This window comes from Budorcas taxicolor, chromosome 17 (assembly GCF_023091745.1).
Source record: "Budorcas taxicolor isolate Tak-1 chromosome 17, Takin1.1, whole genome shotgun sequence".
In the NCBI taxonomy this organism is placed as follows: Eukaryota; Metazoa; Chordata; class Mammalia; order Artiodactyla; family Bovidae; genus Budorcas; species Budorcas taxicolor.
In genome coordinates this window covers 69,375,169-69,398,486 of record NC_068926.1, presented here as the reverse complement: position 1 = coordinate 69,398,486, position 23,318 = coordinate 69,375,169, and the positions used below count along the sequence as shown (strand labels likewise).

General features: G+C 60.4%; 2 protein-coding genes across 2 annotated transcripts; one reads left to right on the top strand and one right to left on the bottom strand.

Moving 5' to 3' along the window:
- Nucleotides 1-9,242: 9,242 nt before the first annotated feature.
- Nucleotides 9,243-13,271, top strand: RNF215 (ring finger protein 215). The gene is made up of 9 exons (XM_052654684.1): nt 9,243-9,533; nt 9,775-9,918; nt 10,424-10,495; nt 10,575-10,660; nt 11,106-11,262; nt 11,668-11,787; nt 11,879-12,022; nt 12,264-12,366; nt 12,456-13,271. Exons 1-9 carry the CDS (start codon nt 9,243-9,245, stop codon nt 12,476-12,478), a joined length of 1,140 nt encoding a protein of 379 aa, XP_052510644.1. The 3' UTR covers nt 12,479-13,271.
- A 1,955-nt stretch (nt 13,272-15,226) lies between these two features.
- Nucleotides 15,227-22,979, bottom strand: CCDC157 (coiled-coil domain containing 157). The gene is made up of 10 exons (XM_052654683.1): nt 22,732-22,979; nt 20,897-21,068; nt 19,386-20,010; nt 18,659-18,736; nt 18,097-18,287; nt 17,569-17,745; nt 17,313-17,436; nt 16,111-16,250; nt 15,573-15,661; nt 15,227-15,476 (listed from the first exon to the last, which is right to left on the bottom strand). Exons 1-10 carry the CDS (start codon nt 22,977-22,979, stop codon nt 15,227-15,229), a joined length of 2,094 nt encoding a protein of 697 aa, XP_052510643.1.
- Between the last annotated feature and the right edge of the window lie 339 nt (nt 22,980-23,318).

Sequence of the window (23,318 nt, the reverse complement as noted above, 5' to 3'; positions counted from 1 at the left end):
GGAGGCGGTTCTGAACCCAGGCAGGAGCCCTGGACCGGGAGTCCAGAGCCTGGGCTTTTTATGTTTTGTTAGTTTTGTTTTGGTTTTTATTTACTTATTTTTGGCCGTGCTGGGTCTTCATTGCTGCATGCAGGCTTTCTCTGGGTGCCGTGAGTGGGGGCTACTCTTCGCTGTGGAGCGCAGGCTCTAGGCACGCAGGCTTCGGCGGTCCACACTTCAGAGCCCACGCTTGCGGCGAGTGGTCTCGGCCACTGTGGCTCAGTAGCTGTCCCTCAGAGTGTGGGATCTTACGGGACCCGGGATCGAACCGGAGTCTCCCGCACTGACAGGCAGATTCTTAACCACGGGACCACCAGGGAAGTCATGTTTCCTTGTTTGTTTTTAACTGAAGTATAGTTGATTTACAATGTTGTACCAATCTCCACTGTACAGCAAAGGAACTCAGCTATACACTTATGCATATTCTTTGTTTATACTCCTTTTCGTTTAGAATTGTGGATGTGCACAGTGACCATTCAGCAGGGGGCCTCCTCGGGGCCTCTGCCCTTGACCTCTGGGCTTCTCTGAAACAAGGGCCTTGACCAGGAGGTCAGAGGCCCCAGGGTGCCCTCCCCTCTGGTTCTGTGGTGCCAACGGGCAAGGGGTGGTGCGGAGATTGGCATGGTGATTCGAGAGTCAGAGAGAACAGTCCTTTAAACCCTTCAACAAATATTTGTGCAACGCTCTACTTGCAGGGGGCTGGGGCAGCTGGAACTCTCCGGAAAGCCCTTGTGTTTGTGGGAGGCCATGCAGAAAGGCCCAGACTCTGAGCCTCTTCCAGCCCTGCCATGTGCTGCCTCAAGTTTTCTTCTGACACAAGTCAGGGAAGAATAAACAGATCTGCACCGCCCGGGACAGCGGAAGGGACAGCGGCAGGCGGAGGCCACTGCGATGAGGGTCTTGCTCCACTACCCGCCCGCCCCATCCAGGCGGCCCAGGCTCCCGAGTGGAGCACAGAGCCTGAGCACCTGTCATACCTCGGCTCCACAAGCACATAGGCGGCAGGAGTGGGGCCAGGCGGGGGGACATGTCAGAGGTCCTGCCCTCCGGGGAGTTCCTGACCCACAGGGAGACGGCCAAGGCCACAGGCCCTTCAGTACAGAGTGGTCAGCGCTGCCTTAGCAGGTGCAGACGGGAGGGTCCCTGTCCAGTCAGGGGGTAGGGACATCCTAGACTCCCCAGAGCCCCCATGGCTGAGCAGGAGTCGGCCAGACAGGAGGGAACAGAGGAGGTCTGGAGACCTTTCTTTCATCCATTCACGCACTCAGTCATGTGTGCGTCACGCACTCACTCATGTCTGTGCACTCAGTCGCATCCGACTCTTTTGTGACCCCACGGACTACAGCCTACCAGGCTCCTCTGCCCATGGGATTATCTTGGGAAGAATACTGGAGTGGGTCTCCACTTCCTTCTCCAAAGGATCTTCCGGACCCAGGGAAGAACCTGCATCTCCTGCTCTGGCAGGCGGATTCTCTACCACTGTGCCACCTGGGAAGCCCCGTTCATTCACGCGTCTGGTACATATTTACCTGAGCACTGTGCTTATTGTGAAGTAAAAAGATGCCTTCGGGCAACTTACAGTGTTGGAGAGGGGCACACCCAGACTGAGATCAGGCTGTGGAGAAGTGCGTAGGGCGTGGGGGCCACATAAAGAGTCAGGGCTTGGGGGGGCGTGGCGGTAGGAGGGCCGGCTGCCGGCTGTTGGGAAGGACCCTTGAGCGGTGTTGTTCAGTTGTGTCCAACTCTTTGTGACCCCACGGACTGCAGCATGCCAGGCTTCCCTGTCCCTCACCATCTCCCGGAGTTTGCCCAAGTTCATGTCCTTTGCATCAGTGATGCCATCCAATCATCTCATCCTCTGTCACCCAGAGCGGGGAAGGAGCTATTCTGAAATCCTTGAGCTGGGCGGGGGTGGCTGGTCTTTCTCCCTCTCAGACCTGGGGTATCCTGGAGGTTGGACGAGAGTGGAATATCCGACAGGGTGAGTTCAGACTGTGGACAAGAGTGCCTTCGAAGGTCAGAGGGCCACACAGGGATTTCCCTTGGGGGGAGGGGTGCATATCAGGGAGGGGGTGGGCTGAGGAGCCCTCAGGGTCCAGCCCAGAGTACAGGATGGCAACGTGTCAGTCCCCACACGGTTGGCTCTCCACCGCCCCCTGCTGTCCCCTGGACGTGCCTCGCTGCCTCCCGCCCTGCACTGATGCTTCGAGAGCAGGGGCAGCAGTGAGGAGCCCGGTAGCCAAACCCACCAGCAGCAAAGTCGCCGGCCCTCTCTGGGTGTCAGTCACCTGGGGAGAAAGCTAATCCTCACCTCGCTCCCAGGGTTGCTGAGAGAATTCCGAGCAAAATAATGGCTGGAACAGTGGTGGGTGCGCACAGGGGAGGGCTTCTCAGTGCTCTGATCTCTCCTGTATTATTCCTGAAGGCACACAGAATGTGAGAAACCCAGCCCGTCTTCCCCAGGACCCCCCTTCCTCCTCACTTCCGCAGTCCACCCGGGCTTTGCGAAGACACAAATCCTCTCCCCACCCCACTTCCCACACCCGAGCCCCCCTAATTAAGTCCCTTACCTTCCCGGGTATCGCTGTCTAATCCCTAAACCCTTTCTCACCAGTCTCCTGTTTTCTCCAGGAGTCAAATCCCTTTAGAAGGAGGTGGCCCAGTTAGCTGTGAACCGAGAGGCTGGGGGCAGGGAGCAGGCATTTCAGGGCTCCCAGAGGGGAGGGGTGAGGAGGGGAGGGCAGGAGGGGTCCTGGAGACCCTGCCCGGCTCTGGCGCCAGCTGGCGCGAGCCTGGAGGCTTCCCTAAGGAGGAGTGGTCTGCCATTTCTACCCACACCCCTGCACCCGGGTTCCACCACCAGGCTCGTTCACTCCCTGCCAATGCTTTTGAGAAGCGGAGCAGCCTGTTCTGCAGCCAGACTACGTGGGTTCAGGTAGAGTCCATTACCGACTGGGGTTATTGATCTCGGTGCCTCAGTTTCCCTCATAGATGGCGGCGACAATCTTCCTACCCATGTGGTGCTGATGAGATTATAGTGAGCTCATGCAATTCTCTTGAACAGGGCCTGGAACATAGGAAATGTATCAGTTGTTTTACTTGAACTTCCTGCTTCTTCTCCCAGATATTTTTGCCATTCGGGTCTTTAAAGTTTTTTACACGTTTATTTAGCTGCACCAGCCCTCAGTTATGGCATGTGGGAGCCTTGAGCTTCCCTGTGGCATACGAGACTTTTAGTTTCGGCATGTGGGACCTAGTTTCCTGACCAGGGACCGAACCCAGGCCCCTTGCACTGGGAAAGCGGAATGTTGGCCACCGGATCAGCAGGGAAGCTGCTGCCATTCAGGTCTTAACCCTCACCACCCCACTCTTGGAGAGGCCTCTTTCCCTGGCACTGAAGCTGAAGCGGCCCCCCAGCCCCGGTCACTCTCTAATGCCATTTTCTCTCCTTCTGTGGCACTTACCGAGGTGTGAAATAAGTGGTTATGTTTGACCATCTCTTCTTGAGGGCAGGAGCCGTGGCTGGTCACGGTCACAGCTACACGCCCAGTGCCTCAAACCCCAGTGGGGTGGGCATCCATGTGTGGGCATGACCCAACACTCTGTCCCCCGAGGACTGGACCCTGAGCATGCTGGCCGCCCCCCACGCTGCAGCTCCTCCCCTCGCCACCTCACACTTACAAGGCCACTCTTCACCTGCCCAGTGTGACCTCACGTGAGTCATCACCCCTCACTGGGCATCTGGATGAGTGGAGGGAGGTGGCAAAGACACGAGGCAACTGAGGGACAGCCTAAGATTTTGCTGAGACGATTCGGTGTGTGTTCTGGGGCTCGTGCCTGTAACGTGGAGACCTCAAGGACCTCTGAGTTCTGAAAATACAGCCCTCCCTGCCACCATCTAGCCTTCTCTTGTTGCAACTGGCTTTGAAGCTCCTGTCAACTAGCGGAGGGGAAAAAAAAGCACAACCTAAAATTTATGTTTAAATTGGTGGTCAAATCTAAGGGCTTAAGCCCAGAACACAGCATATCAGATAATTCTTCAGAGAGGAAGCAGTGGGGAGCCAAGAGGGATAGGAGCTTTTGTGACAAAGCCCAGGCAGTTGGAACATCAGAAGACTACTGTTAATAAAAGAAACTGGATACCTCGAGTTAAGGGCATTAGCACTTTTCTGTGTCTGGTAAGATGCCAAGTCTGGGCTCGCTGGAATCATTCCTTTGATCTGCACCTCGAGGATCTAGGGCCAGCAGCCTGTGTATCCTCATCCCGCGGGTGATGAGTCCCTGTGAGCAAGGCTTTGCCCTCCTGGAGGGATCAGTCACGAGGTCGTGTCCAACTCGTTTGCCATCCCCTAAACTGTAGCCCGCCAGGCTCCTCTGTCCACGGGATTTCCCAGGCTAGAATACTGAAGTGGGTTGCTATTTCCTCCACCAGGGGATCGTCCCGACCCAGGGATCCAACCCGCGTCTCCTGCATTGGCAGGTGGTCTTTACCACGGTGCCGCCCGCGGAAGCCTTCCTGAAGGCCCCCTTTGTAAACACAGCAGAGACCAACACCGGGCCCAGTGTGCCCCACCCCCACCCCCAGAGGCGCTCCGTGGGGACGAGCCTGCCACCTAGTGGTAGCCTCGGCACATTGCCGCGTCTCCATCACAGGGGCCAAGGTTCCTGCTCACTGGGGCCAACTTGTATTCTGAACATGGGTTTGCCCTCTCCATATCCTGCCGGCAATCCCATCCCTGGTCTCGCAGGATGCTTGCCCATTATATGCACAGCCTGGAGTCACACTGAAGGATTCATTTCACAGCAGAGGAAGAGCAGCCCGTGCCAGCCACCGCCCCCCCCCCCACATACTCCATTCCTGGTACCAGGTCTAAATCATTTCCCTGCCCCCACCCCATTAGCGCATTGGGCAAAACACCCCACGCACCTCACACTTTCGTTAACAGCTTCATTTCTTCCTCTGTCCCCTTGCAAGTTTAGCAGGGGTGAGGAAAGGTGAGGGACACGGGGGCCTCTTCCACACAGTTCACAGTCCAGCCCAGGGCCAGGAAACCTTCTACACCAAGACACAAGCCGTTTGGGATCACAGTATGCCTGATGAAAGGAACTCCCCTACCCGCCAACAACTGTTTAGTCCAACTCCCATTTGGGGACCCAGGGCAAGAAAGCTGATCTCGACTGCTCCCCCACAGCCCCCAGCTCCACCCCACCCAGCAGCAGAAGGACCTGGACTGGGCTGGCCTGGCCTGGGCTACACTCTCCCACATTAAGACTGTATCCGCAGGCCTCTGTCTCTCCCAGGATCGCCAGGGTTGCCCATGGGAGGAGAGAAAACAGGCAGTGACGGCTCGCCATGTTTACAGCAGCCCTCAGGCTCCCTCAGATGGAGGCTAGGATATGGACACTGGTAGGGAAGCAGAGGTGTGTTCCAGGTGGGGACGGGTGTGAGCTAAGGTCTACATCTGGGAGGTGTGTGTGTGTTGGGGGGCCGCGAGGACCCCCTGCCTTGGGAAGAAGTGTGGGAACAGGGAGTCAGTGGTGGGAACATGGACAGGGAGGCAGTGGAGCCAACAGCCTGGCTGACTGCAGGCTCTGTCCTTGCAACCTTGTCACTGGGGCTGACAGACAGGCTGCGACATTCACAGAATTGGAGACGCGAGACTCTCCATGGACCCCACAGGGCCTCCCCAGGGCACTGAGCAATTTAGGAAGAATGATACCTTACAAAAGAAGGTTAGTAACCTATGCAAAGCAGGATGATATAACAATCAAGTGACTTAAAAACACAACACTGAGACTGCGGGGACCCGGCCTTCACAATAAAACTCCACGCTGGTGATCTGAACTTCCTGTTTCTCATTTGCTTGATTTTTAGAGTTTTGTTACTATACAGCCAGGCCTGCATTATTTTTTTCATTGAAGTGAAATTCACACAACCTAAAATTAACCACTTTAAAGTAAAAAAGAAACTCAGGGATTTTCCCGGTGATCCAGTGGCTCAGACTTCTCATTCCCAGTGCAGGGGGCCTGGGCTCGATCTTGGTCAAGGAACTAAGATCCTGCATGCCCCACGATGAGGCCAAAAATTAAAGTAAGTAAGTAAATAAATACTATTGAAAAAAAGATTATTGGCAAAATAACTGACATCTTAAAAAAAATCAAAAAAGTAAAAAATTCAGTGGTATTGAGTATATTCACAATGGTGGGCAACCAGCTTCTCTATTCAGTTTCAAAACCTTGCTGTCACCCGAGGGAAGCCTTGAACCATGAAGCAATCACATGCCATTTCCCCCTCCCTGCAGTCATTCATCTGCTTCCCATCTGATTTATCTATTCTGGACACATTACACAATAATATTAATACATGGCCTCTCGGCCATGAACTCAGTTCGGTTCAGTCGCTCAGTCGTGTCCGACTCTTTGTGACCCCATGGGCTGCAGCACACCAGGCTTCCCCGTCCATCACCAACTCCCGGAGTTCACTCAAACTCATGTCCATTGAGTCAGTGATGCCATCCAGCCATCTCCTCTGTTGCCCCCTTCTCCCGCCCTCAATCTTTCCCAGCATTGGGGTCTTTTCAGATGAGTCAGTTCTTGGCATCAGGTGGCCAAAGTATTGGAGTTTCACCTTCAGCATCAGTCCTTCCAATGAATATTCTCTCTTAGGATTGACTGGTTGGATCTCCTCGCTGTCCAAGGGACTCTCAAGAGTCTCCAACACCACAGTTCTAAAGCATCAATTCTTCAGCGCTCAGCGTTCTTTATAGTCCAACTTTCACATTCATACATGACTACTGGAAAAACCAAGGCTTTGACTAGACAGACCTTTGTTGGCAAAGTAATGTCTCTACTTTTTAATATGCTGTCTAGATTGGTCATAGTTTTTCTTCCAAGGAGCAAGCATCTTTTAATTTCATGACAGCAGTCACCATCTGCAGTGATTTTGGAGCCCAGAAAAATAAGTCTGTCACTGTTTCCACTGTTTCCCCATCTATTTTCCATGAAGTGATGGAACCAGATCCCATGATCTTAGTTTTCTGAATGTTGAGTTTTAAGCCAACTTTTTCACTCTCCTCTTTCACTTTCATCAAGAGGCTCTTTAGTTTCTCTTTGCTTTCTGCCATAAGTGTGGTGTCATCTGCATATCTGAGGTTTACCCATTTATCCACTGATGGACATTTCAGTTGTGAAACTGAGGGTGATGAGTCAATCCATTTCACCAGCCTTCACTAACCAAGGTCATTTTGAGATGCATGTCTTCTAAGCAGCACATGGTGTAAACAATAAGATGTTCACCCGAGTTGTTTTCTAGAAATGGAGTCAGCCGTGTCGAGTTTGAGCTAAGCTGGTTAAGACTGGATAGGACCACTGACCCTCCACCTGGGCACGTGCTGGGTTTGTGCTTCGAAACCTTTTGATTTCAGAGAGCCGATAATTCCTCCCTCAGATTATGCGATGAACCTGCAGAGGCTTGTAGCTTAGTTGCGCCTGCGCAGAATGAAGACTGCCGCACCTTTCCCCAGTCACCTTTCCCTGGGCTCCCCCACCCCCAGACCACCCTGGTGCTTGATTTTCATGCCATAAATACCCTGAGCCCCTGGCCTTCGGGGAGGCAGACTCAAGGCTTGTTCTCCTATTTCCTCGCATGGCTGTTTTTGCTGCAGACCTCAGTGTCTCAGCGTTTCACCTTGTGCAACAAGCAAAACAAACCTGTTTCCATCTTTTGGCTGTTGTGAATAATGCCGCTATGAACGCTGGTGTACCAACATCTGTTTGAGTTCTTGCTTTCAATTCTTTTGGATATACCAAGAAGTGGATCAGAGGGTAATTCTATGTTTGTTTGTTTTTGAGGAACCGCCATCCTGATTTCCACAGCAGCAACACCATTTTGCATTTCCACTGTTAGTCCATTTTGAGTTAATTTTTGTATACAGTATGAGGTAGGAGTCCCATTCTTTTGCATGTGATAGCCAGTTGTCCCAGCACCATTTGTGGAAGAGAATGTTCCTGCCCTCACTGAATGGACTGCCTGTGGATCTCTGGGTTTATTTCTGGACTCCCAATTCTATTCCACGTGTCTATATGTCTATCTTCCCCATGCTGTTTTTGATTACTGCACCTTTATTGTATGTGTTATTCTCTCCAACTAATTCTTCAGGAGCATCTTGGTAGTTCAGTGTTGGTGGTTACACAGGTGTCCCCTGCAATATTCTTTCCATTTTTCTGCATGCTTGAAATCTTTCAAAATAAAACTTTCAAAATAAAACGTCATGCCTCTTTAGGGCTTTGTTCTTTTATCACGATACAGTTTTTCTAACGGCCCAGTTTTAGACTGAGCCAGCTCCCAGCAGCAGCAACCCCTGGGAGTAAAGGACAAGTTTTGGGACCATTCACATAATTTTCAGATTGCTGCAGGCATCAAGAGATGACTGGTCAGGGGTGTGACGGTGCTGGTCTTCTACCGTGCCTGTTTCGAAGCCCAGGAAAGAGACTGGCCTGAAGACCCAGCCTCAGGGTCCCTCTGAGGCACTGGGTCCCTGGGGCCGGGAACGCCTGGCCCCTCTCTCTTCCCCTCCAGGACTCCTGTCTCAAGCTCCCCCTCTCCATCACCCACCCGCCTGCCAGACCAGTCCCTGGTCCGCCTCCGGGAGTTCAGTCTGGTAGAGAACTGGAGAACCAGGCCGACCTTGTGACCGGCAGGCCAGGCCGCTCAAGAGCAAGATTCAGTGTCCAGACCCCCAGAAGTTCCTTGCTGCTGCCCTCTGGGCCCCTCGGCGTGCCTCGGCCTCCCCGAGTCACCAACTATTTTTCCCCTATCTCTGTCGGGGTCCTTTCCTCTGGTCTCTGCCATCGGACAAAGGAAAACTGCGAGCGCAGGCTCTCTGACTTCCCACCCCCGCGTGGCTGCCGTCGCTCCGCGTTCTCCGAGGCCACCAGGGGGCGCGCGAGGCCCAGCCTGGGTGCTGGCGGCGCCGAGGGGCCGCCCCGCCTCCCGGCGCGCCGCCTCCCGGCGCCCCGCCCCGTCCGGCTGCAGCCCCGCCCTGCCCCTCAGCGCCCCGCCCCGTCCGGCTGCAGCCACGCCCCCGCCCCTCAGCGCCCCGCCCTGTCCGGCTGCGCCCTCGCTCCCGCCGCTCCCCCTCTCCCCCCGACGCCCAGGACACCCCCGCCGGCGTCCCCGCGTCGTCTGTTCCCCGGGTCCCGCCATGGGCCCCGCCGCTCGCCCCGCGCTGAGGTCGCCGCCGCCGCCGCCTCCTCCGCCGCCGCCGCCGTCGCCACTGCTGCTGCTGCTGCCCCTACTGCCGCTCTGGCTGGGCCTGGCGGGGCCGGGGGCCGCGGCGGACGGCGGCGAGCCCGCGGCCGGGGCGGGGCGGGGCGGGGCCCGCGCCGTGCGGGTGGACGTGAGGCTGCCGCGGCAGGACGCGCTGGTGCTGCAGGGGGTGAGGATCGGCCCCGAGGCCGACCCGGCGCCCCCGCTGGGCGGCCGCTTGCTGCTGGTGAGCGCCGCTGAGCCGCCGCAGACCCTGCACCCACATCTGGTCTTCATCCTGGACCAAGCCCTGGCAGCCCAGCGCCCCTTCCCCCAGACTGCCCAGGCTCCCAGCCCTCCGGTTTCCAGAACCTGAGATCGGGTGCTTTCTCTTGCAAACTCGTTCCCAGACCCTGGCCTTGCATCCGCTCTGCGTCCGATCCCCTTCCTCCCCGCCCTCCCTCTACCCACGGCTCCTCGCCCCACAGATGGACATCGTGGATGCTGAGCAGGATGCGCCCGTAGAAGGCTGGATTGCGGTGGCATACGTGGGCAAAGAGCAGGAGGCCCAGATTCACCAGGAGAGTCAGGGCGCTGGCCCACAGGCCTATCCCAAGGCTCTGGTTCAGCAGGTGCGGGGTGGGTGAGGGGTGGGGGGTGGCAGGGGTGGTGGTATGTGGAAGAGGGGCTGGAGGAAGGCAATTGCTAGGGCCAGACTACCCGATGGGCCTCTAAGGACCTTCCAGAGAAGCCCTGGGCCTGTGTAGGGCAAGGGACCCCCAGGTGTAGACGAGGGTCAGGGTGTTTGGCAGCAGGGAGGTGGCAGGAGACCAGAGAGAGTCCAGAAGCTTGACCAGGCTCTGAGAGTATCCGATGGGGAGTTCTGCGGGGGGCAGGGGGGTGTGCGGTGGGCAGGCTTGCTCTGCTTGGACCAGGGAAGGCACAGGCTGTTTGGGTCCCACAGGGCATCTGGAGGTGGGGGTGGGAGGAATAAGGGTTTCTGTCCTTGATCTCAAGTTGCTTACAGCTGGTCTGTCCAGGGGAAGTGCTCACCAGGAGCCAAGAACAACTGTGGCTGTAGGTGGTGGGATGGGCGTGTGGGCAGGCTGTGTGCTGACCTCTGGCTCTGCCCTGCAGATGCGGAGGGCGCTCTTCCTGGGAGCCTCAGCCCTGCTGCTCCTCGTTCTGAACCACAACGTGGTCCGAGAGGTAAAACGAGTCAGGCTGGGGGCGGGGCAGGGCTGGGGGACGGTGACCCGGGCTGCCTGACCTCCCTGTCCCCCTCCAGCTGGACATTTCCCAGCTTCTGCTCAGGCCAGTGATCGTCCTGCATTATTCCTCCAACGTCACCAAGCTGTTGGAGGCGCTGCTGCAGTGAGTTGGGGCATGGGCTCCAAAGGACGGGGCTTGGGCGCTAGGCTCCCTGGCTTTGCCGTGAGCTCAGGGGTCTTGGGACCGGGCCCTTCCCTGTTCATCTGAGCCTGTAGTCTCTTGGCCTGAGAAATGGGTGGAGAGACCGGAGCGAGGTGCCAGGGCGTGGAGCGAGGAGGCTGCTTTCTCGGCAGAGGGGATTGGTCTCCACATGGAGGAAGCCAGCTCCTGATGGGCTCCTCCCTGAGCTTGTGGGCCTCCTTGGCCGGCTGTCACGAGACCTGGAGAAACCAGTGGCTGCGACAGGCCTGGAGGCCAAAACAGAAGGGCTACTGTGGGGTGATACTCAGGATACTCAGGGGATCCTCTTCCCAGAAGGCTGGGGCGGGTGGGCCTGAGCCTCTCCTCCCGAGTCCTTCCGTCCGGTGCCTCTGGCTTCCCCTCCCAGGAGGACCCAGGCCACGGCTGAGATCACCAGCGGAGAGTCCCTGTCGGCCAACATCGAGTGGAAGCTGACCCTGTGGACTACCTGTGGCCTCTCTAAGGATGGCTACGGAGGATGGCAGGACTTGGTGTGCCTGGGAGGCAGTCGGGCCCAGGAGCAGGTGGGTACTTGGGGGGCCGGGTACACACATGCCTTGTCTCAAGTCCTGTGGCCTCCTCCTCCCCAGGTAGGGAGACCACCTCTTGCACCTCCCAGGGCTGCTCTGAGGGTTCAGGGGCTGGGTGGGTGCCTGACCCGGGGTCACACACAGTCAGCGTTAGCTGCTGCTCTTGTCACATCCATTTGCCTCTTGGAAGCCTTGACTCCCCTTCGGATCCCTTACCTGGGTTTCACAGTTTCTCCTGTGAAAGCCAGGAAGGACAGAGTCTTCAGAAGATGAAGCCAGGTGCCTCCAGGGTCATGATGCCCGTGGACCTCACCTGCCTGGTCCTCAGGGTGGGCTTACTGGGGGATCAAGGGGGGTGGGGTGGCCCCAGGGGCCCTGACGCCCGGCTCCCCTCCCCAGAAGCCGCTGCAGCAGCTGTGGAATGCCATCCTGCTGGTGGCCATGCTCCTGTGCACAGGCCTCGTGGTGCAGGCTCAGCGGCAGGCATCCCGGCAGAGCCGGCGGGAGCCCGGAGGCCAGGTGGGAGCCAGCCCTTGGGGGGACCCATGGGAGGGGGGCCCGTGTCCCCAGCACTGGGAACTGTGCTGCCCTTTCCCTGCTCCCCCCAAAGGTGGAGCTGCTCAAGCGCCGGGTGGTGCAGAGGCTGGCATCCCTCAAGACCCGGAGGTGCCGGTTGGGCCGGGCGGCACAGAGTCCCCTGGAGCCTGGTGCTGAGACATGCGCTGTGTGTCTGGACTATTTCTGCAACAAGCAGGTTGGTGCCCTGGGCAGAGGGCAGTGGGGCTATGATGCCTGCCCTGCTCCCAACACACCTGGGAAGAGCCCCCACCGGCCTTCTTCCTGCCCCACCAGAGATCTGGGAAGCAGAACGGGTTGGGGAGGGGGCGTGGCGGGCCACAGGAGTTTCGGTTTCCAGCTCAGGTGAGGGCACGGGGCCTGGCACCCCCACCGGAGGCCTTCCCTGTGGCCTGAGCCCATGCTCCCCACCCCTGCAGTGGCTCCGGGTGCTGCCCTGTAAGCATGAGTTCCACCGAGACTGCGTGGACCCCTGGCTGATGCTCCAGCAGACCTGCCCACTGTGCAAATTCAACGTCCTGGGTGAGCACCAAGGGTGGGGGCTCTTGGCTGGCTCCACCTGGTTCCCACCTGACGCCTCTCTCCTTGTCGTTTCTCCTCCTCTCCTGCAGGGAACCGCTACTCCGATGATTAGCTGCCCCGGCGGGGTCTCTGTACGCAGGGAAGGGGCCCCGCCTGCCTGCGTTCTGGACGCCTGGAACAGGACAGCAGCAGGGGGCAGGACAGAAAGCCCTGGGGTTGGGGGGAGGGATGGGGCCTCCCTGCTCAGGGGCAAGGTGTCCCCCACCCACATCCACACCAGGAGGGAGGGACCACCGTCCCCAGCCTGAGGATGCACGGCTCGGACCTGGCAGGAAGAGAGGCAGCTTTGGGGCCCTTGTCTGCCATCCTGGGGTGTCTGTCTGCCTCCTCAAAGGCAGCTCCCAGGACCCCCGCCAGGCATCTGGGGAAGAGGGTGTGGGCAGTGCCCCTGTTCCCAGAGCTCTGGGAGCTCCGTGGCCTGGCTGGCAGGGCATCCTTGAGGGCTGAGGCTGCAGTGGCCGGGTTCTGTGCATATTTATTGGGGGGTGGGTCAGGGGAGGCGCCATCTGGCCTTGGAGGCACCCTAGCCTGACCATCTTGTGGACACACCTTGGTCAAGGCTATGATGTTGAACCTAGAGGCCCCCGCTGCCTGCTGGCATTGGGCCTTTGGGCACTTGGGGCCGTGGGTCCCAGGGCCTGTCCAGCTGGGCTCCCATCTGGGGCCTGGCTGGGACCAGAGGCCTTAGAAACCATCTAGCCCTGTGCTGCTCCGTGGGGCTACAGGTTGCTGACCAGGATACTTGAAGCCACAGAGTAAATGTGGTACATTTTCCAGGGTCATCCGTTTTTATTAAAAAAATAATTGGGGCTCAAAGAGGTTTAGTATTAAAATAAACATGGATATATTTTAATATAAGATGTAAAATGTGTGGATGTTTTAAGATAAACAAGTCACCTTTGGAGTCTACTGCCTGTGGGAGGTGGAGGACTCTAAAATGCCTCCAAAGGGGACTTCCCCTGGTGACCCAGTGGTTAAGAACCGCCTGCCAGTGCAGGGGACACAGGTTCAATCCCTGGTCCGGGGAGATTCCACGTGCCTCAGGGCGACTAAGGTGGCGTGCCCTAGAGACCATGCTCTGCAACGAGAGAAGCCACCACGGTGAGAAGGCCTTGCGTTGCAGCTGGAGAGTCGCCTCCGCTCGCCACAACTGGAGAGAGCCCCCACACACAGCAAGGAAGACCCAGTGCAGCCGAAAAATAAAACAGCCCCTAGGATGCCCCCGGCCCCCATGAACACACCGTGTGTGACCCTGGAACTGGGACACTGATGCAGTCTACTCCCGTGATTAGGTTGTGTTGTATGGCACGGCTGACCTTAATGTGTGGGAAGGTAGGTGTCCAGGGAGGCCTGACCTAACCAGGGGAGCCCATAAAAGCAGAGCGTTTCCCCCAGCTGGTAGAGGAAGAGAAAGTCAGGAATTTGAAGCGTAGAGGGGATCGGAGCCTGAGATATTCTCTGTTGCTGACTCGAAGATGGAGGAGCCACGTGGCGAGAAGTTAGACAGCCTCTCGGAGCCAAGAGCGGCCCTGGCGGCGGCCAGCGAGGAAACGGACCTCTGTTCGGCAGCTGCAGGAGCTGGAATGCGGCCAGCAGTCAGAAGGAGCCTGGAATCTGCCCCAGTCCCTTGCAAAAGGAATGCAGCCTGGCAGATGCTTTCATTTCGGCCTGATTCTAAGGCCCTCAGCAGAGAACCCAGCCATGTGGGGCTCAGACGTCTGATTTATGGACCTGTGAACTGCCGAACGGGTGCAGAGCGGAGCCGGGCTGACAGGTTCGCCCCTGGCTTTCAGGCTCCTGCCTCAGCAAGCCGCCTTGTGAAGGGCCTAGTTCAGCAAGCCCCCCGGGCTCCACAGAAGCAGGACTTGGGCTCACCCCAACCACACCCTGACCACACATGCCCCCTCTTGACCTTTCTCTGTAAACAGAGGTGCTCTATCTGTTGGCATCCTGGCTGGGAAAAACTGTCCCAGAAAGCCAAGAACCCCCCCACCCCCACCCCCACCCCCGGAAGTCCTCAGCAAGGCCTTAGGGCCTGCCCTTCACAGGTGAGGGGGCTCAGGGCAGGCCCTTTTCATGAAGAAAACCGGACTCCTGAGGGCTGGCAAGCCTGCAGGCCTCGGTGCTGGGGCCCCATGGGACAGGCCTGGGACAGCCAGGCTGGCGGGGGTGGCCCCTCTCTGGCTAGGTAAAGCCTTGCCCTGCCTCCAGTGGCCTCGTGGGGAACTAACCTCCTGGATTTAGAGAAAGCCTTCGTCACTCGTGTGTCCTGAAGGTGAGGCATTCCCCAGTGAAAGGAAGGCTGACTCTGGGGTCCTTAGTGTCCCCACCCCCGGGTGCGCAGCTGGGTGGCCCCTGCCTGCCTCTGACCCCTTCCTTGCCTCGGGGTCCTCACCGGGCCATCCCCCTTTGCCTGCACCCCCCTGACTCTGACCCTACTCTTTGTTGGCGGGGCCAGTGTGTCTACATTATCCCTTAGCCTTTGCTCTGGATGGGGGGGTGGGGGGGGGGTGGCGAATCAAAAGACTGCCTTTCAGGTGGCCCAGGTGCTAGAAGCTTCTTTCTGCCCTCAGCGCATCCTTGTCCTCTGTTGTCCATCAGGAGGGAGGCGGGCGGTTCCCCTCCACGGAGGGCATGTGGTGTGCCAGGCCTCTGCCAGCCAGTGACCCTCAGGGCTGGAGACTCAGGAACGGGGAGGAAGGCAGTAAGGCCAAGGTTGCCATGGGCAGGTGGCCTGGGCTTTATTACACCTGGTGGGTTGCCAGCTGCCTGCCCTGCAGCCTACCCCCCAACTGGCAGGTTACGTGGGCCGCTCCTGGGGCTGGTGTGCAGGGCTGGCCCGGCCCCTGCTTGGTGACAGTCTCCTCCTCAGCCTGGCCAAGGCACGGATGGGGCTCTGGGTGCAGTTGGTCGGGTAGGTCACGTCCTCCGGGGAGGACTTGCCGGGCCGGCTGTGGGGCCGCAGTGGCGGGGATGCCTGGGGCTGGCCCGGCAGGGCCCTGCCTGCACTGGCTGGCCTGCTGCCCGGCGAGGGCCGCCTGCCCGGGACCCTGAGGGAAGACCAGACGGCAAGATCCCCCATGAGCGAGCGAGCGGGCTCCCCCCACCCCTGCCATGCGCTCCGCCTCTGACAAAGCCTCACTCACCCTGGGCATGTCCTTGGGGTCTGCGCTGGGGGCTCTGCTCCCTGGATTCCCTTGCCGCGAGGGGCCCAGAGCTGGTCCTCCGGGATCAGCTGCAAAGAAAACTGAGTTCAGCAAGGCCCAGGGCCCCTCTACACCCACCAGAGAGGGTGCCATAGAGGGCAGGGTCGGGGGGAGGGCTTGCACCTGTGGTCCACACCTTCCTCTGAGGGCCAGGTTTGGGAAGCCTCCTGGGGCCTATCAGCTCTTAAGTGCGGAGGTTTGCTTTTGGATGAGGCCCCTGGTGCACTTGAAATAAAGGCTCAAAGGGCTGGAGGGGGCTTGGAGGGGGAGGACACGTAGACACCCTCATGCCTGGCTGAATCGTGGGAGTCTTCACAGCAGGCACAGCTAAAGCCACCTGCTGGGAGGGCCCCAGGTGCCAGGAGCAGGGCTGGCGGTGGGTTCCCCGGGGAAGCCCAAGACCTCCGCTGGGTTGGGGGGACCTCTTCCGAGTCCCCAGGGGCTGGCCTCTCTCGGGCTGGGGAGCCATGCTGCCGACCTTGAGGCCCCCCTGCTGGGCCACCTCCCGGATCTTGGACAGCATGGACCGCAGCCGCCCATTCTCCTCCTGCAGGACCCGGATGCGGATGTCGTTGGCCTGCACCTGCCTCTCCATGTCGTCCGTGACGTTGCCAGAGCCTGTGGGGACGCACGCCTGGCACCACACACCCAGCAGGTCGCCCTCTTGTGCCCAATGGGACAGCACTTCCGAGGGCAGATGCACTGTGCCTTGGGCTGTGTGGCCCCACGGGCACGGGGAGGTGGGCGGGGTCGGTGCTCTGGGCCTCCCGCACCTTCGTTCTCCTGAGGCCTTGCCCCTGCTCCGTAGCCCCCTGCCTGCTGGGAGGTGACAGCAGCCTTGCAGAATTTGAGAGCTGGGGTGGGGGTGGGGGAGCTGGAGCTCACTGAAGATTTAGCAAATAGGCAAGGAAGTGAAGCTCTTCCAAGGCTACCCGTTTTTGGAGGGCCCGAGAGACAGTGACTCGCCCAAAGTCATGGCCAGCTCCTGGGTTTGAGGGCCAGGAATTCAGCGAGGATGTTCCTTCCCACTGCTGGGGGATGGGTACTCTCCACTGACTGAACCAGGCCAGCTGCTGCCGCTCGTTATCCGTTTCCTGGTTCGTCACCTGCCTGTGGGTCGGTCGACAGGGCATCACGAGGCCCAGCACTCAGAACTGATGACCTACGTGACCAGCTAGATCGCAGTGGATCATCCTGCCAGCTCTGCACCAGATTCACCCAGAGCTCTAGGGGCTGGAGGACCCAGATGGCCTGGCAGCCGGTCTTCTGAGCTGGGTCTCTAGCGCTCCCATGCCATGGGGTCCCAGACATTGGACAGTTGGGGTCACTGCGCCCTTGGAGCTGGCCCCGTGGTGTGGTTTGGGGAGATGCCGGGATGGGGACACGGAAGCTGAGCCAGGGCTGGCATGTGACAGGGCACAGGCTACAGAGGCAGCCAGACCGGCGTCTGGACTTGGCTGTGTGACTCTGAGCAGTCATCTCACTGCTGGGCCTCTGTGTCCCTGTCCACACCAGGAGTGGACAACACAAAGCACCCGGGTGTCACGGGGGCTCTGGAGGCCACACGGCTGCACCCCCACCACCCTCGCTGCAGGCCCCAGTGTCCTGCCCAGACGAGCCCCCAGCTGCCCGCCCGCCCCAGGCCCCAGCGTGTCCTCTGCACCAAGCCCGGGTCCCTACTTTGGATCTGGGCTTCCGCGGGCCTGTGCAGGTCCGGGAAGGCCACCAGCAGCCTTTCCCGCTCCCTCAGGTCCACGAGCTCCCGCTCCAGCTCCGAGATGGTCAGCCGCAGGTCCGTGGTCGCCTGCTCCAGGCCTTGCTTTTCCCGCTGCAGGCTCTGTAGCAGCTCCTGGGGGCGGGGCAGGCTCCGAGCTGAGGACCGGCTCGCAGCCCCGCCCCCGGGAGGAGCCGGCCCCGCCCCGCCCCCGCCCCGCACCTGCTGGGCCTGGAGCTGGCACTGCCCCTGCTCTCTCTCGCCCTGCACGCTCTGCAGCTGCTCCTCCACGTGGGCCCGCTGGGCCTCGGCCTCGTCCAGGCTGCCCCGCAGCTCCTCGCGCTCCTGGTCCAGGCTGTCCAGCTGCTGCAGCAGGGCTCGCTGTTTGGCCTGCAGGGACTGAGCCGGGGGTGGGCGAGAGGCAGGCCGTGAGGGACACGGGAGGCGACCGTCCCCAAGCCCACCCCCTTGTGCTGCATCCCGTCTGTGCACCTGCGTGCAGTGGGAGGCGTGGAGGGCCGAAGCGAGCAGAATCACAGCCCCGGGCAAGGCCGGGCCCCTAGGCTTGCAGACCCCGCCCCCTGGAAAGCAGTTGGCTGACTCCCGCCAGCCTGGCTCCGCCCACTTCTTTCGAGTCGTGATCTCCACTCAGGAATTCTGAGGTCTCCAGCATGTCCCCCGTCGGTGGAGTTTTGTCTCCCCGGACCCTTTGTTGTGGGAGCCCAGGCGCGGAGGAGGGCCCAGCCTCACCTCCTGGTGGCGGACCATGCTATCCACGCGGGCCTTCTCCTTGTCCAGCTCCGTGCTGGCCCAGCGGATCTGCTGGCTGGCCCCTTCCAGCCGCCCCGCCAGCAGCTCCACCTGCTGCTCCAGCTGCCGCACCTGCCGCTCGGCCTCCAACCGGTGCTCAGCCTCTGCCTGCAGCTGCTGGGCTTTGCTTTCTGCAAGAAGGAGCGCGTGTGGGAAGGGGCAGGGCCCGGGAGCACTGGGGACTCCCTGCACGGCCTCTGACCCAGGATGGGACCTGGGAGGGGGGGTGGGAGGGTACTGTCACAGCACGTCTCTGGGCCTCGGTGTTTGTCCTCAGCCACAGAGCGGGGCTCCAAGCCCTGCCCGAAGATGGGTGCTGGAAACAGAAGGCCCTCTCCTGGGTGGGAGGTGGCATCACCCAGCGGTGTGGCCGGTCAGTCCCAGCCTCCTCTGTGGTTCCCTTGGCTTTGCCCCCGAAGCCCAGGAGACAGAGACTGGGGGCTGGTGGTCTGGCCACCGAGCGCAGGGCTCAGGTGCCGGGCTCCACGGCGGGACTCCTCACCCACGGCCTGCGTGGACTCACGCTGCTGCTTCAGCTCCCCCTCCAGGGTGGCCACCTTCGTCTTGAGGTCACTTGTTTCTGTGGCAGCCGCAAGAGAGAGGCCCTTCAGAGGCTCCCCAGGGCCTGGCGGGGGTTTCATGCCTAGTGCGCCCCACGCCATGGTGGGACACTTGGGAGGGGCTCTGGGGAGGTGCTGGCAGGCCTGGCCCCTCCACCCTGCTTTCTCTTGGGCGCTGCCATGTGTCTGCACCTCTCTGGGCCTCCACGTCCTCCCAGGGGGCCGACAGGGTTGTTCAGAAAGGGCGGCAGCTCGCCCCAGCTCCCTCAGGCTTCGTGACCTCCACGGGGGCTGGCCCGCTGTGAGGCCCAAGGCCATGTCTCTCTGCCTGACAGCTTCTGTGGAGGTCAGAGGGGCGCCTCTGCTGGCTGGGGGTACCGGAGTGGGGTGAGCTCCCATGAGTTCCCTTCAGTGACCCAAAGGAGTGTATGAATCCCCCAGCTCCCTCGCCCCTCTGGTGGGACGACTCCTGTTCTCTACGCTCCTGCGTTCCCCAGCGGGATGGGGCTCAGGCTGCCGGCAGGGTAATCAGCCTGGCGAGCGCACCCCTTTCCCTGCCTTCTGTACCCTGAGTCTCCAGCCCAGGTTTCTTCCACACCCTTGTTGCAGGGTTGGCTCCCGGGGGAGCCCGCGCTCGGATGGCACCAGGGCCCGGCTTCGGGGGCTGACCTGCGAGCAGCTGCTGCCTCTCGCGCTCCCACTGGGCCCAGCGCTGCTCGGCCTCCTCGGCCTGCCGCTGCCGCGCCGCTCGCTCCTGCTGCAGGGCCTGCTCCAGCTCGCCCACCTGCCTCCTCAGCCCGTCCTTCTGGCCCTCGGCCTCCTCCAGCTGGGCCCTGAGGGGCCCCATGAGCTTGCCGAGGCGCGCCAGGTCTTTGCTCTGCTCGGCCGCCCAGAGGCCCACGGTGGCAGCCGGCAGTGGCCTGTGCCCCATGCTGTCCTGCACCAGCTGCTGGAAGCGGGCCAGCGACGAGGGCAGGTTCTGGCTCTGACACAGGTTGATGACCACCTTGCCCACCTCCCGCAGGCTGCCCTGGACGCTGGTGCACGCGTCACAGGGCACCAGGGCCGTCTCTACAGTCTGCGAGTGGACGCTCCTGGTGTTCTCGGCCGTCCCGCCTGGACGCTGCAGCGAGACGCTGACAGGGAGGCTGTCCTGCTCTGGGCAGGCCTGGGGCAGGCCTGGCACTGGGGAGGGTGCCTTGACAAGCTGGGCGGTCCCCAGTTCCGGGCTCCTGGCAGGCTCGCCCTTGGCTGTGGGCTTGGAGGTAAGGGTCTCTCCTTGATTTGCCCTTTTCTGTGGTCAGGGAAAGAAAGGGAAGGCAGGTGAGGGAGACAGGCCTGGGTGGTGACCGGCTCCCCGGGGATTTCTGTGACAGCAGCCTCGCCCGATGCTCAAGCACTGGGATATGGCAGCAGCGTGCATGGGAGCGCGCTTCTCCTCTCTGCTGCCTCCGTTACCAAGCCCAGGTCAATGCGGGTACCCGCCTGGCACTGGGAGAGTGACACGGTGACAGACACAGCTGCTGGGCGCGGGGCCCTTGCTGAGTGGACCCATCTGCTCGCATGTCACCGAAGCCACTCTCGGTTTTGGCTTCCTTCCCGTTATGGTGACAGTGGTCCTGCCCACAGGTGGTTGTGAGGGTGACGGGGCGACCTGGGACAAATGGGGCTCATCGTAAACCCCATCGGGGCTTCCCTGGGGACTCGGATGATAAAGAATCTGCCTGCAGTGTGGGAGACCCGGGTTCCATCCCTGGGTCTGGAAGATTCCCCTGGAGAAGGGAATGGCTACCCACTCCAGTATTCTTGCCTGGAGAATTCCCATGGAGAGAGGAGCCTGGTGGACTACAGTCTATGGGGTCGCAGAGAGTCAGAAATGACTGAGTAACTAACACTTTCATAATCCCCATTACTCAAACACGCCCTCGGAGCTAAGGACTGGCGTCACTCCCACTGCACAGATGAACAAACTGAGGTTCAGAGTGGGTAGGAGTTTTCCAAAGTCCCACAGTGTACACTACAGAGCCGGGAGGCCCCAGCGTGACCCTCAAGGCCTGCATTGCTAACTTCCAGAGTGGAGCCAGCAGCGGGCACGGTGCTCATGTGGTGGACGAGGCAGCTGGGGCTGATGGGCTGGCATGAGGGTGACCGCAGCTGGGGGAGGGGAGTGGTGGACGCACCTGGAGGGCCGCCTGCTGGCTAAGCATGCCCAGCCTCAGCAGACTGTTCCAGAAGCGTCGTACTGTGAGCCCCACGGACATGCAGGGCCCTGCAGCCCGGGCCGGGGGCACTATCTGCTCCAAGGTCAGGTTCTCCAGGTAGCTCGCACAGCTCTGAAGCAGCAGCAGGAGCCTGCGGGCGGAGACGGTAGGGTCGACTGGGGCAGAGCCTGGTGCCAACGCACCCTGGCACCACACGTCCAGTGGCCTCCGGCTCTGGAGACTGGCCTGGGCCTCAGGGGGTCGGAGCATCTCACAATATGCTCTGCACAACCCAAGAGCCACTTCCTCCAGGAAGCCTTCTCTGAAGGCTAAGCTTGGGGCCTCTCTGGGGCCTCCTGGGTGGTAGTACTTCTGCCTGGCTGTTCCCCACTGGACTGGGAGGCTCTGGGAGGCTGGATGCTCAGGACGTGCTGGCTGAGTGGCCGCCTTCCGTCACAGGGCTCAGAGTCTTTACCTCACAGAGGACACCAATGAAGCCGCGCATGGGGGAGGCCGCACACGCCTCAGGGCAAGGGTGCGGGGCAGTGTGCCCTGTGGTTTCCTGATTCTAGGTGTGTGTATGTGTGTTGCGGGGGGTGGGGGGGGACTTCTGTGTGACGAGCTGCTTCTGTGACAGCAGAGGCTGGAGAGAGAGAGTTAGGTCCCTCTCCTCCCCTGAGTGAGGGGGCTAATTTTAAGGTAAAGGGGTGTTGGGAGAGACACAGGCATTTGCATGGGAACCTGGCTGTTTTAAAAGAAGACGAAAGAACTGTGTTTATAAGACAGACCAGGCAGAAAAGTGACTTTTAGTTGCTGCAGGTACAGGAGGGCTGTCCAAACCCCCCAGGGCCTTGGGCAGACAGGGCCTGGGGGAGAGGGTGCTGAGCGCCTCCCAGCCCTGCCCCTCTCTGGCCAAGGTGTCCTCCTCCGTGAATTGTGACAATGAATGAGCAGCCTGGGGGTGGGGTGGGGTGGGTGGAGGGTGGCCTGGACAGAGCGGCCAGGCGAGGGCTGGGAAGACATGTCAGCATCAGCTTCCTAGAAGGCCATGGGTAGACTGGGCTGTGCCGGGCGGGTGGGCTTTGGCCAGTCCAGAAGGGAGTGGGTGGGGCCTTCCTGGGAGAGGGTGCAGCAGCGAAGGAAGGAGAGTGTGTTCTGGGCTCACGCCCCTTCCGCCCCTCATAGGGTCCCTGAAGTGCTTTCCCGCCCACAGCTCCTCTAGGCCTCTTTGTCCCCAGGCAGGTCATCCCCAAGCCGCTGGGGTCCCTGCCTGTCGGGCCCCATGACCTCGTTAGCATGCAAGGTTTGGAGCCTGGGCTGCCGTCCCCAGGGAGTGGAGGCTGATGACTCTGCTAACATGAATGACGCTATAAAAGCGATGGCGCTGCAGGAGGGGAGTCCAGTGACCTCTTCCCAGCAGGGTCAGGGTGTGGACAAGTGCACCCCGTGTCTGGTCCCATGACACAGAGAAGGGACAGGATAGAGCCTGCGGTGGAGACTCTGAGCAGCAGATGTAGCATCCTCGGCGTGCAGAAACCCTAAGAGGCAGCTGGAGAAGCAGGTGGCAGAGCCGCGGTGCCACATGCACCAATGGGGTGGCCGGCAACTCCCTGAAGATGGATGGTGAGACACGGCGCGACATGGCATGAGAAGCGGGCGCCTTGAGGGGCCTGAGCTGACCTAGCCCTGGATGGCACGCACTCAAAGGTGATGGCTGTTACCGCTGGTGCTGGAGGGGGTCCCAGGGCTGCTGCTGGGGTTTGATGGGTGGGGGCTGGCATCCTGCGGTGAACGTGTTTGGGTGAGGCCCTCACCTATCGATGACCAGCTCTAGCAGCACAGCGTGGGCCAGCTGCGTGAACTCAGGGTCGCCCGGCACGTGGTCGTAATGCTCCAGCAGGGCCACCATATCCAGGTCACAGGCCGCGCGGTCGGGGAACTTCCAGGAGGGGAAGCGCACGGGCCCGGCGCGGGAGAACACGTCGACAATGGCACCCTGCAGGTCGGTAAGGTCCTTGCGCAGGCTGTCCATGCAGGCCGGGCTGCCCAGCAGGTGCGCCATCCTCGTGGCTCCTGGGGTGGGGCAGAGAGGGCCCCCCATGAGCCAAAGCCATGTGGCTGCTGCTGGGGGAAGCTTCTGGAAGCCCAAGAAAACCTGCTGAAATCTAACCTTGACAGCGGGGAGAAGACTGTTGCCTGGCCCCCTCGGGACCTGCTTGTGGGTGACCTCACCAGCCTCCCTCTTATCCACCCCACCCCATGCCCACGTGGCCGAGTCCATTGGTCCACAGCTCCTCTGAGGACCTGTGTGCCAGGCCCCTGCTAAATGCTGGGTGCCTAACAGCTGTGTTCCCAGGCAAGAACACTGGAGTGGGTTGCCATTTCCTCCTCCAGGGGATCT